The sequence below is a fragment of the Xiphophorus hellerii genome, chromosome 18, assembly GCF_003331165.1.
Source record: "Xiphophorus hellerii strain 12219 chromosome 18, Xiphophorus_hellerii-4.1, whole genome shotgun sequence".
NCBI classification, from domain to species: Eukaryota; Metazoa; Chordata; class Actinopteri; order Cyprinodontiformes; family Poeciliidae; genus Xiphophorus; species Xiphophorus hellerii.
Genome location: NC_045689.1, coordinates 29,480,028 through 29,497,002, shown reverse-complemented (window position 1 = coordinate 29,497,002; position 16,975 = coordinate 29,480,028). Strand labels below are relative to the sequence as shown.

The window sequence follows — 16,975 nt, the reverse complement described above, 5'->3', positions numbered from 1 at the left end:
GATTACAGGTTTTTCCAGACAAGTCGCTGTGAAATGGTCACACTGTAAGAATCACAGAATTATAGAACTAAAATTATAGTTGCATCAACTCATACAAGGAGGAAAAGTTATAACTCTAGAGCTTATACAAGTACAGGGTTTTTACTTGTGTTGTTATTACAGCACTATTAGCATGCATGCACGTAATATTGACATTATTACATTTTGTCCATATCTATTTTGCACTTACAAGCTAAAAGTTTATTATTTTTGAATAATTGTACTTCAATATTTGACTACTTCTAAGGGAAAATGAGTTGACAAGAGTTACAACAACACTTAATTTCCCTTTGGGATCAATAAAGTATTTTTGAACTGAATTTGAATGTAATTTAATTGCTAAGCCTGTTTAAATGGTGGGAACTCTAATTCTTATTCACTTTCCTTACAGTTGGTTTTATTCCTGGCATTTTCAGGAAATTAGTAAAAAAAAAAAAAATGTTCCATGTGCCATAAAAGCCATACCGAAGGTTATTAGAAAACGAGACAAAAAAATCCCAGAAAATGAATTTTAAAGTCTTATGTCACCCCAGAGCTGCAACACAACTTCCATCATATTTTCCAGAATGATTTTCCGTCCTTTCAGTGGTCGCCGACTGGAGAGTCTGTCGTGCCGACTGTGCTGGGAGACACACATCTGGCGTTCAGGCGTAGAAGCAAGTTTTAGTGTTGATGAACGGCGCCATGTTTGCCATTTGTGAGACAGTAGCTTCTCTTAATCCTCAGGGATCTGAGCCTACTTTGGCTGCATTGTAATAAATTTGTCTTTGTATTCCAGGTAAGATTTTTGAACCAACATTCATTCTTGAAATCATTTTCTGACATCATAACCTCACTTAAACATTCAGACTTTGTGCTTCAACACACTTTATTACTATTTTGGGCCAAAAAGAGCAGAAATTATTAATCCAGAAAGGAAATGTTTGCTACAAACATACTTAACTCAACTGTTTCTGACATTGACACGGTGAATACAGTTACAATTTCGGAGGTGAAACTGGATTACGCATTACAACTACATTGCGTATATAAACTCTTAAGTATAATCGCCATAAATTGTCCATTTTGAACGATTTATTTGGTTGTGTTTTTTTTTTTAACATAACAGTAATTCCCTCTGCATACAATAACAGTTTTTGTGTAATGACATACTGTAACACCAGATTGTCTCCTACGCAGCCACAGAAATGCTGGGTGTTACCCACAAGCCAGAGTGAATGACTAATGCTTCCCACCGAGATTTCAGGGTAATAAAACCATGACATGGAAAATTTATATGTTCTACTGTCCTTTTTACCCCGTTATGCGTTTGGTTGGCCTTATAAACAGTGGTTTCCTGAAGGGCTTAATGGTTAAAATTAACCACAATCTCCAAAACAATTCAGAGAAGTGAAATAAGGTCAGAGCTTCAAGTCAAGAAGATAAAAAAAAAAGTGTGAAGATGTCTGTCACAACACAGTGCGTGTGCAGGTCATTCTTCTCACCTTTAGGGTCGTCTCTCACCACCAGCAGACCGTTTCGACACACCACCTTTCCTGTCGCTGCATCCACGAACACCAGCGAAGGGATGCTGGTTACTTTGTACTTGTTCCATAGTTTCATCTGTGGAGAAAGGTGAGGGGGTGGGAGGGAGATAAGAAGAGAGCTTAAAGTAAGTGGACGGAAAACACCTCCAGGGAGCAGACTTGGGTTTATTTTAGTGGTAGATGGGAAACAATTTACCCGGGCTAAAATTACACCTCCTGTCTCGGTGGGTGTTCACCAGAAGTACCAGAGTATAAACAAATGTCACCAGAATACGACAAGTATTTTAGAGAACAACCATGCTCTCTGTTGTTTAAAGGAGGAGGACGGGGCCGAGGGAGAAGAAAAGCAGCCCCGAGGGCGAGCTAATAACAGAGGGTGGGAAAGAAAGGACGGGTCAGTCGGACGGGGCTCATGGCATCCCTGCCATAACGCGAAGACAGCTCGACGCACAAACGTAGCTTAGAGGGATTCGTGCGTCTTGAAAAAACATCTGCGGGCGTTCGGTAATGCCTTCTATATGGCACGATGACGCCGAGAGGGCCTCGTAAAGCCAGTAAGGACGCTCTAGAGACAGAAATATGAGCGTGAACTATCCACACGGGTTCAGGGATCGGTGCAGACCTCGGCATCACAGAGGAGGTAAACCTTTTCAGAGGCTCACTTTCCACATCGCAGACAAGAGACTCAGACTGGGAATAAAAAAAAACAACAACAAAACAGCAAAATGTCTCTTGAAGCGGCGACTTCAAGAGGCCGACGCTTCTTGTGGATTTAAGTCACGTGATTTAAAAATGTAAACAGAAGAAATGGTTTACATTAGTTTCACCCTTTTTGAATGTCTTTTAAAATAACCTAGTTAAAGATGCAATATGTGACTTTTACTTTTATGAAAAAGTGAAAAGTTTACATTTATTGAAACTGTCATGTCGTATGGTATGAGACTGGTATTCTGTGAAAAAAGAAATCAAGCTGTTAGTCTTCTCCCAGTGCCATCTAGACACAGCCAATCAGAGCCAGGGGGTGGGTCTTAGCGCTGTCAATCACCCCTTTGTCCTTTAGCATATTCCAGGTCTGGAAATAAGACAAAATGGAATATACGTTTCCCATTTTGTTAGTTTCCCTGTTTGCTTTCTGTAATATAAATATGTAATACAGCTCAAAGTACAAGTCTGGTACAGCAGTCCTAAACCTCTTCCTCTTCCACATAATGAGTGTTCAGGAATCTCAAAAGTGATTTAGCACAGACGGTAACTTTAAAAGGGCATGGATTACTAGACATAAAAAAGTGAAGAAAATTCCATAAATCATGCTGTCAAACCTGCCCTCAGTCCTTTTTTGATGAACTGCTTCGGCGTTAATGAAGAGGCGTTAAGAACATTTGTGTCATAAACGTGTTTCTGCTCCTGTACGCGCCGCAGAGAAGATTTAAGATAAGAATTGACAGCTGGGGTACTACAGAGTCATGAGAGAAGTGAACTGAATATAAGGAAGGAAAGTAACACACTGCTGGAGAGAGGGAATGCATGTGCTGCTTTTTGACAAAATTAAGATAAGAACGATACGCGAGTTATGGCATAGTAATAATTACATAATGGCAATAACTTCAGAAAAAGTTGCTAAATTTGGGTCTATCATTTTATTGATAATGTAGTGCTTTGAATAGTTAGCAAGCACAATAGTTAAATGTAAACAGTAAAAAGCTGCAAAGAAATCTAAAACCATCAAATATATAAAACTTAAACTATGAGAAGATTACAGACAGCACACTTAAATATTTGAAATCTCCTCCACCTCCCAAATATAAACACTGCAGTGATTTTCTTGCGTCTCAATTTTATGCTAATCAAAGCTAAGCTAACATATCTTAAGGGAATCAACATTTTTCTAAATAAAATGCAATACAATCTATGTTGTTATGATTCCTTTATTATTCAGCTTACTATGCAAAAAAGGGCACAATCTTGAGCAGGCAAATTGTCTGGAATAACTATAAAAACACGCGGCTAAATTAGCCGCTAATTAAAATGACTTCCCGATTTCACGTCCAAAGAACCGAAATCCTCAAAACAAACAGGTCAATTATGTGAACCGCCAACAAAGTTAGCATAACAGAAGTGGCTGGGGAAACATTGTGTTCTCTCAAGGAGGCTGAAAATTGCATTTCAAAACATAAACTTAGAAATATGGTTCTAACATATTTCAAAATAACCAATTATTGCAAAACCAAAACAAAAGACTGTCCTGGCAAGGCCAGCGGTCAGAAAACACATGAAGTCAATTAGTCCAGAATAAAAAATAAATAAATAATGTATTTCTGATTTTTCTTATGAAACTGCAGAAATGACTGATGAGCACCAGGCTTGAGTACATAACAACACTCTGGTTTAACTACGCCAATAACCCTTGGCAAAGAGGTCACAGACAGTTGCAACTCCAGGGAATTCCTAATCCATACTCAAGATCCATACTCTCCAAGAGGTGCGAGCATTAGAGTCGCTCTCCACTCGATGCCCATAGCGCTAATGGGATCACGCTCGGCTGAGAACAACATCGTATACCCGCTGTGGGGCCGCTGAACGTGGAGATACTGAGGTTTACAATCCTCGATAATCAAAGATCATGGTGATTCTCTTCAGAGGTTCCCTTGACGGGACCACTAACCGCCTGCCGGGGTGTGAATTCCCAGCGTATCCGCATTTAAATGTTGCACGTCGGTTTCACGCATCTTTGCAGGCACTAGTGTCAGGCACTAGTTTTCGTGCCTGACGCTTCTCCACTTTTAAAAAGTAGGTTAGCTCCGGCGGTGAACCCTCAACGCTCCGTGGCCACAGACTTTAAAACAGACCCACCTCCTTCAAGCTTCGGCTCGGTCCTTGATCTGGAATGGCTCAAGTATGCCCAGCAATAAAAAAAGACCAAACGTGTTCTGTAACCGGTGGGTCCAGAGTGGTTGTCACTTTGTTGAGGAAAACAAAGTGGAAGATTTCTCCCCCCCTCCCCAACTCGACCCATGATGGAGCTCCCTCTCCTCACAGATCTACTTTCACTGAACCGCCGCGGCCCGAGGCGTCTGCCAGATGCTTCCATTGCCGCTTCGCAACAACAGTGTCACTACAAAGGAGAGCAAAAGCCTTTATAACCCAGGACATGAGAGCTATCCTACCGTGGTAGCACATACCAGATAAGTCCTTTTCATCTTTGAGCATTATAAATGAGGAACATTGCTGATAACCCTCTAGACTCCTTAGGGAAAAGAAAACAGAAAGAACATTAGACGGGTTAGGAAGTCATTAGTGTTTAGAAACTCCAACAATGCTCAGGAAATCGTGAAGAATACAATAAGGATGTTGATTCATGGGAGACTAAACACAGTTGCAGATCTTATAAATCAAACTTCAATGCACTAATCAAGTGAGCCACTGATAGGCTGCCTGGAAAGTTATCTGTTGGGACTGGCCATCCCCTCCCCCCCTTTGACATGTTCAACAAAAGCACTTGTCTTTTCAGAGACTTTTTCATTGGAAGTGCCTGCAGGCGTATCGTGATCTCTGACCGTAAAGATTTACAGTAGAGCAAAAGAGGGCAGAGACTGTGCGCCTCTCTGATGGATCCTCGAGTAATAAAGCCGTGCCCTGTGCTACGGCTTCCTTAGAAAATGCAGTGAAACTCAAGCGGATGCATTGGTGGCGTCAACACTTGGTTTGAACTCTGAAACGTTGAGTCGTTTTATCATTTGTCAGCTTGCAGACAGATGAGAAACAACCGTCTTTGCTGTTGTTACTCCCTTCTTGGCCAGGCCCCTGCCGCTAGCTTCGGATTACATTCCTCCAGGCTGCGCCCCCGCCTCCGCTCGTTCTGCTCCCGAGGCTCTCAGTAAGCGCCTGTATCCACTTCAAAACGCTGCTGCTGCTCTTCATGGCTACAAAAGGAAGCCCCTTACCCTCCCACCTCTCAGCTGCGCTCCGGTTCACACCGAGCCGCCTCGTCTGACCCGACTGTCGCTTTGGCTCGTTCGAGAGTCCTCCCTGCTGTACACATCTAAAAGCCCGTGACAGCCGACGACCCATCCTCCTGTGAGCACGTGGTGACGACTATCTCTGAACTTTGAACTCCACCTCAACATCGTTTCCATCGAACCCGTAGGTTGTAGGAACCTGACGGGTTCTGCGCTCGAATGGCTATGATTGGTGGCGATCTGCCGATCAGAAACACAAAAATGCAATTCAAAAGCATTAGTAGGTTGCAATGACAACACTCTTCAAGTGTGGATGTTGTTACTGAGGGAAAGCAAAACTTCGCAATTTCCAGCAACACTGACGTGTTTAAGGACGAAGTGAGAGGAGAAACAAAAGAAGTGAGAAGCCTCCAGTGCCTGGTTCACACGGCAAGATTGTAAAATTGTTGGACGATTTTCAAAACCGCAAACCCGACACCATGCTCCGACACCACAGTTTTTGGTCTGTACTGTATATACAGTACAGACCAAAAGTTTGGACACACCTTTTTAATTCAATGAGTTTCCTTTATTTTCATGACTATTGACATTGTAGATTCACACTGAAGGCATCAAAACTATGAATAACACATGTGGAAATATGCACTAAACAAAAAAGTGTAAAACAACTGAAAATACCCCTTATATTCTAGTTTCTTCAAAGTAGCAACCTTTTGCTGTGATTACTGCTTTGCACACACTCTGCATTTTCTTGATGAGCTTCAAGAGGTCGTCACCTGAAATGGTTTTCACTTCATAGGTGCCCTGTCAGGTTAATAAGTGGGATTTTTTGCCTTATAAATAGTCATGAAAATAAAGAAAACCCATTGAATTAGAAGGTGTGTCCAAACTTTTGGTCTGTACTGTATATTCTTTAAAACGTTCTTTGAAAGAACCTGAACTTTACTAAATTTGGAACTGACAAGTCAAAGGTTTACAGATTCTGGCGATCAGAAGTTTCCCTCAAAATATCTGATTGCTACATCGCAGGCGACTTTTCAGTTTGTGAGCTACTACTTCCTAATCCTTGGGATTTTTCCTCATCAAACTCACGGCTTTGTTCATAAGACGTAAAAAAAAAAAAAAAAAAGAAGGAAATCCTCAGCAAACCACTAATGTCATCATTACAAACCCTGTCCTGCCCCAGCCAGCTTGGGGAAAAATGCACAAGGTGAAAACTGCAGGATTCGCACCGTCTGTCCATCCCCAGCACCAAATGCGACATCAATCATGCATTTAATAATCCTGTAATATTTCGCTCCTGCAGAACACAGATGGGAGACACCGGCTAAGTAATAAAGGAGCCCCCTTGTTGCCAAGGAAACCAGCCCCCCCACCCCCACCCACACACACACCTCCCTCCCTCACCTCTTCCCCTCCATGAAGTCAGGACATGTCACCGAGTGGCAGACACTTTGTGGGCTCTTAGTTAATAATTCAGAGATAAATACATGGGTTTGTGCTGGAAACAGGTGCCAGAATGTCAGAGGGCTAACCAAGCAGAAAAAAAAAAAAAATAAATAAAAGAATGAATGAGAGAGTTTGCAAAGAGGGTGAATGTTTCCCCAATTCAGTCTTGTAAGGAGCTACAAAGGCCCCCACCTCCTGCGTCGTGACAAGTTTTTATGTGGCGATGGAGGGAACGTAAAAAAAAAAAAAAAGAAAATGCAGAGGGGTGGGGGAGGGGGGTTGTAAAGGAGCAAAAAGCCACGGCTCAATAAGAATCCACAGCATTGTCCCTAAACAGAAGTGAGTTTGGCCCTGAGGGTGACATTCTGCCAGGTCAAAGGTCAGATTAGCAGGGGGTGCATACTTCCCTCCTAGTGGTGTTTTTTTTTTTTTTTTCAGCCTCCCCCCCCACTGACCCCGTAATACACTAAAAGTCCTTTAGCTCTCCTGGAATCCTCCGGTTTCTAGACGAGAACAAGATGTAAACCTGTTACACAAACACACCGTGTCCACATAAAAGTGGGAAAATGTTTTTTTTTTTGGTTTTTTTACTTTAATCCATCATAAACTGACATCAGTGACTTATCGGCCACAAGAATGCGTTAATTTGAACAGCATTTGCTTTGCAAGGAGAGCAAAATGAAAGAAGAAGAAGAAAAGAAAAAAAAACGCCCGTCTGGTAGGAATCAAGTGTGATCATCATGTGATTCCAGGCATCCGTTTCCCATGTGATCCATTTTTCAGATGCCTGTTATGCTGTTTAACCCACTGCTCAGCTACTTCTGAGATAAACCCGCTCCGTGTTACTCAGAGGTACAAAGAAGGGGCTCAGCTGTTAGACATCTAGTTATACTGAGATTGTTTTTTGTAATGCCTCAAATGTATTTCCTCCTCCTACACCCCCCAAACCTTCCCCATTTTAGCACAGTAGAACCGCAAATAAATATATAGTTATGTGAGAAATCAAAAGAACATTGGGCTTAATTGTGCTTCATTGTGAAGTAGAAGGAAGACAATGCAAAGACTTAAAAAAAATGGATTTAAGGAAGAGAGAAGAGAAAGAAACCATTGTTTAAAAAAAAACAAAACAGGGGCTGTTTAAATGTAGCAGCAAGCTGGTGGTCTGGACAGACGACAGCAACACTGAAGTGGGCAGCGTGTGTGCAGAACACTAGGGCTGAAACGATTCATCGGATTAATCACAATGAATCTAATGCTGAAACAATCATCAGCTAATTTAGTAATCGAGTAATTGTTACCTGGAGTGTACAGACTCAAAAAAAGGCCATTTGCTGAAAGAACAACATACTCGGAGTAGTGATTAAGCAAAAACTGTACAAAAATGTGCACATTATGCATTTAAGATAATAAAAAAAAAAAATACTTTTGTCTGTAAATATGTTCTACCCAATCCCCAAGTGATCGGTTTAACTTCACCTGGTTAAAATTCTGTATCTCCAATTAAAAATTTTTTCGCTATATGATTATTAATCAGTTATTTTAAAAAAAAGAAGATATTTTTAGCTGCATATGCTTTCTTTCCTACAAATGATCGAGGGTCCAGTAAATGAATTTTCTTATTTAAAAAAAAAAAAAGGAACAGACTTGCTTATTTGCATTTCTTTTAAAAGAAATTAGATTTTTTTAAAAATGGTTTCTTTATTCGATTAATCGTCGGAATAATCGATTACTAAACTAAGTGTTAGTATTTTGTAGGGCTACAGCTAACTCTGGACATCACTTTAAAAACCCCATTCGCACGCAGAAGCAGGGTGGTGGAAGCATTTGAATTTTTAAAAGCTAATGTGAAACGTTTTATTTCTCAGATGTTGTTGCACTTTAAAAAAAAGTTATTTTCTTACTTCAACCTTGAGACTAAAAGTGATGTCTGAGTCCTATTCCATTTTAAGAAATAAAGTGTTTTCTTATTTAAGAAAGGGGACCGAACAGTTTCTTTTACTAACATTTTCTCATACACTTCTGTTTCTAGCTTAACTTGAAGCTTTTTTTCCCTATTTTTTTAAATCGGGACATTAAAAAACAAAAACAAAAATCAGATTAATCGATTACTCGTCAGAATAATTGATCAAATGATCCATTACTAACATAATTGTTAGTATTTTGTAGGGCTACAACCAACACTGGACATCTCTTTAGAAACCCCATCCACACACAGAAGCAGGGTGGTGGCAGCATCATGCTGTTGGGGAGGTTCATATTACAAAATACATGCATCTTTGTCTTTCCCTAATTACACCACTCTTTGCGTTGGACCATCACATAAAATCTCGATAAAAAAAAAAAAAAAACAGCAAACAAAACAAAAACATGTCAGGCTGTGTCCTGAGAGAATTTCAAAGTGAATATTTTGGCATGATGGAGGATTTTTACTCCGTCATGCAACACAATTTTCAGAATGTCCCGCCCTGATTCTGCTTTATCTTCTCTAGCACCAGTCAGGAATCCGTCCAGCTTTAATCTCTGATCTCTGCTGGTCAGTCATTAAGCTGGGTCTGCATAATGATTCACCTCCTGGCGCAGTGTTTAAAGCCCGCTGCATAAACACTGAATCCTGATTTCCAAGTTGGTCTTACACTCTGCTATCACCTTACACTTCATCAGGTCAGGGCCTGCAGGCTCTGACAGACACACAGATATAGATGATATAGAGCTGGTCTGACCCTGGCCCCGCTCAGCCAGTTACCTCAGAGTGACCCCTCTGTAATGGGCATTCGAGTCTCACAGCTCATGACTTGGAAGGAGAGGTGCATTTTTAAATTTTTTTTTTATGTTTATCTTTTGCGTATCATGTGCCAAAAGGTAATATGACTGCACATGCTCCGTCCACAGTAATCAAACGCGTACGGAATTCAGATTCTGCAGCCAAGAGAAATACTTTGCATAGCTTATTTAAGAGGGGAAGGAGGATTGAACCAAGAAACTGCAAAGAGTGAAAGAGTGACTAGTATGAAAGAGAAAAAAAAACTAATTCGTTTTCTACATCTCAAAAAGTTTTAGAGCTGAAGTTTTTACCTTTTATAAACAATGTTATTTTTACATAGTTGCTAAAACTGTCATGTTGTGACATGAGGCAGATAATTTGTAAAAAAAAAAAAAAAAAAAAAAACATTAGCCTGCTGCCTGCAGAAATGCACTGCTTGGTCAGAAACAACTAATCAGAGCCAGGAGGAGGGGCCTAGCGGCATCAATCAGGCATGTGTATGTGCTGCTCAATCTGTTGACGGTGGAGAAACAACTTACTGTTCCAGGAAAACTGCTCATCCAACTACCCTGAGCAGGCACGGCATGTTCCAGTGTGGGAAGCTAGCTTTAGCCCCGCAGTTTCCAGAGAGAGCAGCCCTCCACCAATCAGCTCCTTCAGACTAGCTAGCGGTAATTGGCAAACGCCTGGTGGAAATCCACATCAGCTGAGCTCATTTTAAGAGCTACTTCTCAGTGAAATAGTGGTAAAAATGTTGTTAAAGGATTAACAGAGGAGCCATGTTATGATGACTTCCTGAAGGAGGAGTTTCAGAGAGATTCATAAAGATACAGAGGCCCAATTTCAAGTTACAAAGTCAAATTTCTTTTAAGTCATAGTTGATATATAAAATATTTTTAGAACTAAAAATAGTTGTTTTAAAAACAACACTTTTTAGTTGTCATTTTGTAACATTTTATTGTGCTATAAAACGACGCCAGGAGACTGTAAGATGCATAACACTGATTCTTTTGTTTGTGCCAAAAGAATCAAAACAAAGACATTTTAGGAAAGTTAATCCAAGCATCGGAAATGAATGAAATTTCTGCCTTCAATTGAAAAAAATATATATATATATTTTATCAGCTCAGTAACCATTCCACATTAATGACAAACCAAAAAAAAAAAAAAAAACAGACTTTAAAACAGGAAACCAGTCAGTTTGCATGTGTTTTCTTTTTAATGCTTGCAGTTAAATTAGCTACACTCTGCTAACAGGCCCTGTGCAGCTGTGAATCAGATCCAGTCATTACTGTGTCTCTGGTTCCCCGATTTCCTGAAGTGCTGATGGCTGGGGAGGAGATGTATGTTGGCGTGTGTGTGTGTGTGTGTGTGTGGAGTGGGGGAGGTGTTTGGTGATTTCGACAGCATCCCTGTTGTGACCTCTGTTTGCCCCTGCATTTAAGCACCCACCGCTCCTCCCTCCTGCTCTGCCTCCCTCCACATCCCTGGAAAGTCAGCCAGAGTCAGCCGGAGCCCAATCCCCGATCCCATCACAACAACACATTAATATTTATGGAAATTTGAAGGAAGCATTTCAGACACATTATCAGCGTGTTCGGCATAAATTACGAGCGCTCCGGATCCCGTAGGTTTTATATTCCAGCTAATGAACCGTGAGGCAGCAGATTTGGCTGAGCTACGGCGAACGCAGTTAAAAATTTAAGCCAATTTGTCAGCAGATTGAAATGGAGACCATATGAAGCATTACAATGGTTTATGAGGAGCAAGTCGCTAGACGGGGATTCAAACCGATGCTTCTGTCTTGCCCAGGTCATCCTTTTAAAAGAGATTTTAAATCTCTTCCTGGTTAAACTAGCCAACTCAAGACTGACCTTGAATATTTATTTTTACTCTATTTTTGAACTATTTATAGGATTATTTTCTGGCACTTTATTGATGCCTTAGACATGGGTCATTCAATTTCATCATCATGATCAAGATGACTTCCTAAAGTTCAAACTAAGCATCAAAAGGATCCTTTAGCATAAACCAAGAATTTTGTAACTCAGGGGTCTGCAACGTGCGGCTCCGGACCCTCGGGTGGCTCTTTGGTTTTTCTACTGTGGCTCTTAATGACACTGACTGAAAATTATATATATATATATATATATATATATATATATATATATATATATATAGAACCATAATAAAGTCTTGGTAATTTTTCTGTTTGAGTTTATTGTACTTTAATGGTCTCCATGGTTACTAGATCTCAACAGAGTTTCTAACACCTTGTTGAATTGATGCCATGAAGAACAAATAGCAGTTTTGAAGGTATAAGGAAGACATAATTAGGAAGGCACCTAATTAAAAAAAGAAAGTGTAAATGTATAAAAAACTTGTCTGTACTTGTCTATTTTCAGCTGGAGTTTCAGGAGGAGAATCTCCAAGAGAAAGAAACTTAACTTCAGCCCCTCTAGTTTGGCTTTTTAGGGCACGTCTAATAAAGTGGAAGGTTATTTTTAACTCCATTGTGCCCAACACTATCGGGTAGAAACCTAATAAATCTCAGTGACACACTGCATCCACTTTACCTCGTGAAGCAGCAGACAACATGCCTGTGGACGGAGTCACGCACGCACGCCCCCACGCACACACACACGCACCCTATCTGAGCTCCGAAAGCCGGATTTGGTCCACATACTCCATTATTTATAGTCTTATGAATTGTTTATTGTCGATGCAAAATAAAAAAAAAATGTAAATAAAGAAAGAAGGACCAGCTTCAAGATCAACGGCGCTAAGCTAAAGCTAAAAGCTGCTCATTACGACGAGTGATATTCAGTCATGCAGTTTCTGCTCACACACGGAGACACTTTACATCCACCCATTAACCAGTTTCCTTTTCCAGTCAAACGCTCACTAAAAGTCACATCTGTTTGGCTCCAGCTGCAGACGGGCTCTATGCATTTTTACAGCCCGGCTCTGCATCTGGACCTCCCTTGCATCTCTCCCAGCTTCCCCTCCCACCCGGCCTCCCTTCCTTGCTGCCAGCATGCTTCAGCCTGTTGGTTGTTCCTCCTCCCCACCGTACGTTTCACTGCAGCAGTGACAAGATTGACTCTTAAAAAAAAAAAAAGTTCCATCTTATTGGCCTGGCTCTCAAACTGGTTTAATCCATGTACTGAATTGCACAAATTGGCTTGGACATCAAGAATCCCTTAACCCTCTGATGCATAAGTGGGTCCTTCTTGACCCAGTGAAGTCATCTTTTTGCAATATCTTTGTTATGAAAAGTTTTCATCACTTCATATTCCAGGTATTCCTTAAAAAATATGTTACTGATATCATGCAAGAGCAAAGCTCTTGATTTACTGGTCGATCTACGTTCCCACCCTCATCTATTAAGTTTTCTCCGTAGGGTGGCTGGGCTCTCCCTTAGAGATAGGGAGAGAAGCTCAGACATCCGGGAGGGACTCAGTAGAGCCGCTGCTCCTTCACATGGAGAGGAGCCAGTTGAGGCTCGGGCAGCTGGTCAGGATGCCTCCTGGACGCCTCCCTGGTGAGGTGTTCCGGGTACGACCCACCGGGAGGAGGCCCCGGGGAAGACCCAGGACACGCTGGAGGGACTATGTTTCCCAGGTGACCTGGGAACGCCTTGGGATTCCCCCGGAGGAGCTGGAACAAGTGGCTGAGGAGAAGGAAGTCTGTTTAATAGGGATGCACCGATCCACTTTTTTAAACTTTTGATTCTAAATCTAAGAGATCTGTATCAGAAAGTGCAACTAGGAATTAGAAATATAATGTCAAATAAATAATAAAGCCTGACGTCGCTCAGAGCACAAAGCATAGAATTAGAATGAATAGATCCACCTTATGAATTGTGTATACCATCACTGATACCCGATGCAGATTCCCCTCATCCCCCATATCGGGACCCATACAGATATTAGTATCAGATCGGTACATCTCTACCATTTAAGTTTGTATTATTGATAAGAAAACAGAAAGTTGTTGTCAGATGAGGCGGGTTGGCTTAAACCAGCATGAAAAAACAACAACAAAAAAAACATGATGCGTAAAAAGAACCAATCTGCTCTGAGAAACACTTCAAAAAGACACCGACTTCAGACCTCAGGAGCTCCAACCGAACACACCCGGTCCTCTTTTCTTGACAGCAGAGATCTCTGCCAGACGACCCGAGGCTACACCTCACTTGAAAAGTAAAAAAAAGAGGGGTCTGATGTGGAGCTCAGAGCCACTTCTGATACTCCTGCTGAACCTCAAAATAAGGTCAGAACAACGGAGGGAACAGAGACGCCGTTCTCTCCTTAGAGATTCCTCCAGCGTTTACTGAGAGATCCAACGGGACAACCCGGAGGTAAGCAGAGGGGGAGAGGATTTCCTTCAGGTGTGTGGAAAACCTCAAGATGGTTCAGTTCAGTGAAGGAGGGTCACTACTGCACTGAAAACATACAAGAGTCCAACCAATTCTCCATTTCAAAAGATACAGTACGATGCAGTGGCGCCTCTAGGTATTTCTAAAATGTATGACCCGTTCAGGAAAATGTATTTTCTTGTTTGACATAGAAAACCAGACCACGTTTAAACTCTGATATAAGAGGAAATTAAAGGACTAAATCAGTGAAGTGAATCTTTTTTGAATGTTTTTATGCAAAAACAAAAAAACACTTTTAAAAAAATCTAACATTTTTATCTTTTACATAACCAAATGTAAGCTTAAGTCTGGAAGGTCTGACATTACCACACTTAGCGCAAAATTACAAATCCAATTGTTCCCTGTAGTTAAATTTCCCAAGCCTCAAATCATCCAACTTTACTCTGGAGAAATGATAAAACCCAGTAAAAATTCATATTTCAAGGCCAAACCAGGGTTTTCTTGGAAGAGTTGACTTTAAAACATCCAGTTCTTGCGTTTCATTACATACCACTTTCAGCTCAACTGGGACACAAATTTACCCAATTTGGAGCTTTCTTCTGGAAACGAAAACTAAAAGAAAGCAAAAAAAGTACATATTAAAAGACATACAACTCCAAATTTCCTTGCCTCAAGGTCAACCAAGAGGGCCAATCTATTAACTTCAATCCAATACCAAGATATTCTTTACAAAATGTACTGAGTTGTTGGGTCTTTCTGATCAACCTCCGTTTTTTTAGAACCCCTTGAATCCATTTTTGGTTTAAGGTTGTGATGCAAAAGTTTCCTCTCTGTTAGTTTTCAACCATTGGAACAGAAAGCCACACCTCCTACAGAAAGAGAAAAACAAAAACACCGGCTGGGCGTAAATTAACTGTGAAATCCTACAGAGCACACGTGAAATCCCAAAGACCACCTGGCCTACGCCACAGTTAAATTACCATAAACAGTAATCAGACAAAACAAAGGTAGGCTAATGTTTGTGGTGGCGCATTCGAAGACGTGTCCGTGCTCGAATCTGAAGCAGTCTGGAGACGGCCCAGCAGATTTTACAGCGAAAGGTAGAAGAAGGAGAAGTGAGACGGGAGCCTCTCGGTAACAGCTGCCGTACAGTGAAATGACTTTTGTATCATTTCTACCCGAAGCGCCGGGTGTTAATCTTGTCATTTCCTGCTAAATCCCAAACACAACATGACCAACAATGTTGCTACATGAATTTATTCTGTGGTTTCACAATGAGGACCGGATCCAACTTACAAGAGCTCTCTGCTGTCAGAACAAACGTTTTCTGCTGTGGTAAAACCCAAAACCAAATATGCAACAGTGGTTTATTGTGCCACTGTTCACACAAGATTAGTGTGTAACCCTGTGCAAGGACTGCTGAGTCCAACACTACATGAGGAGCAAAGAAGAGCGTATGGTGCCTTGTAGAAAAAACTTATTCACACCGTTTTACTTTTTCACAGTTTGTCACTTAATAGTTTGGAATTTCAATGTGTTTTACTGGGATTTGAATGATCTGTATTGTACATTTCAGCAGCAAGACAGTTCAAAGTGCCTTACATCATGAAAATACACAAATAAAAACATCATGCAGTCACCAATTGAGAAACCAATAACAAACATTACATTTTGTCGAGTGTCATCACCAAAATGGTCAATACAAATTGAATATGTTGGTCAATGTTCCAGTAATTTTGGGTCGAAAGCAACTCTAATAAGTTGGGCAGACATTGGTTTAAGAAGCTTCAAAACTATCGGACAGAAGAAGACGAAGAAGAAACTCTTCACGCAACGAGGAATGATCACTGACACGCTTATTTCCAATTAAGTCTGAGAATGTATTAATGAAATAGGCTGAAATTTACAGACAAGTAAACTCTGCGCTCATTCGAAAAAACCTGGGACTCTGTTCGCTTCTGAAGGAACCTTGGTGAGCTTCATTTTAAACCGGAAATCAGAACGAACTATCCAATGAACAAAAGAAAGGAGGCATTTGTGTAAGAGTATAACTAAAGGAGGTCATGGTTCAGTGCTTTCTCCAGCTTTTTTTCCAGAATAGGTGCAGTCACCTCATAAATATAAAAGGAACCACTGTATCTGTTGTTCATAGTGGACTGGCTAGTTTGAGCACTACGGTAAAAATAGAAAACGTCAAACCTGCATAAGATCGGCTTTGCATCACTGTTTCTTTCAAAAGTATTTGGCAAAAAAACTGAGGCCGGCTAAATAAACGACTGACTACCAAATCCAATTGAGCCCCCAAGGCTATCCCGGTGTAAAAGAGCTTAAATACTGCACATTAAACCATCCTCATGAAACTTGGTGTTAGAGTTGATAAGATGGACAGAATTAAATAGACTGGAAGAAAACGTGTTGGATGCAACAACAGAAACTGGAACAGCAACCAAAAACATCCATCTACAACAGAGTGTGATAGAAGAATGGCCAGAGATGTCCATTTGTAGAAGCACAAAGTTCAGAGACGCACCCGAAAACACCTGCAGCTGTAAAATGTGGTTCCACCGAAGTATCGACCAAAAGGAGTTCAATAGAAATCCATTTAAAACTTCATTTTTTAAAAGAAATGTTTTTGTAAACCATGCATAACTTTCCTTCCACTTCACAATTCTGCGATGCTTTGCTTGGACTGTTGAGCCGATGAAAGACATCCAGCGTCTGAAATTGTTTGTGCCGCTTTGTAGAGATATAGCAAAGAACTATACTATGACGATTATTTTTTTTATTTTTTTTAAAGAAACCTGCAACAGTGAGAGTCAGTAAAACAGCTGAGAAGATCAAAGGGTGGTAAAACAGACATGCA

At 40.8% G+C, this 16,975-nt stretch overlaps 1 protein-coding gene across 1 annotated transcript in view; it reads right to left on the bottom strand.

The window, feature by feature from the left end:
- The window catches only part of nxn (nucleoredoxin), a 68,816-nt gene that overhangs the window by 13,985 nt on the left and 37,856 nt on the right, over nucleotides 1-16,975 (bottom strand). The window contains exon 2 of the mRNA XM_032590484.1: nucleotides 1,524-1,641. Within this exon, the coding sequence (XP_032446375.1) occupies nucleotides 1,524-1,641 (118 nt within the window). The remainder of the gene's footprint in view (nucleotides 1-1,523; nucleotides 1,642-16,975) is intronic.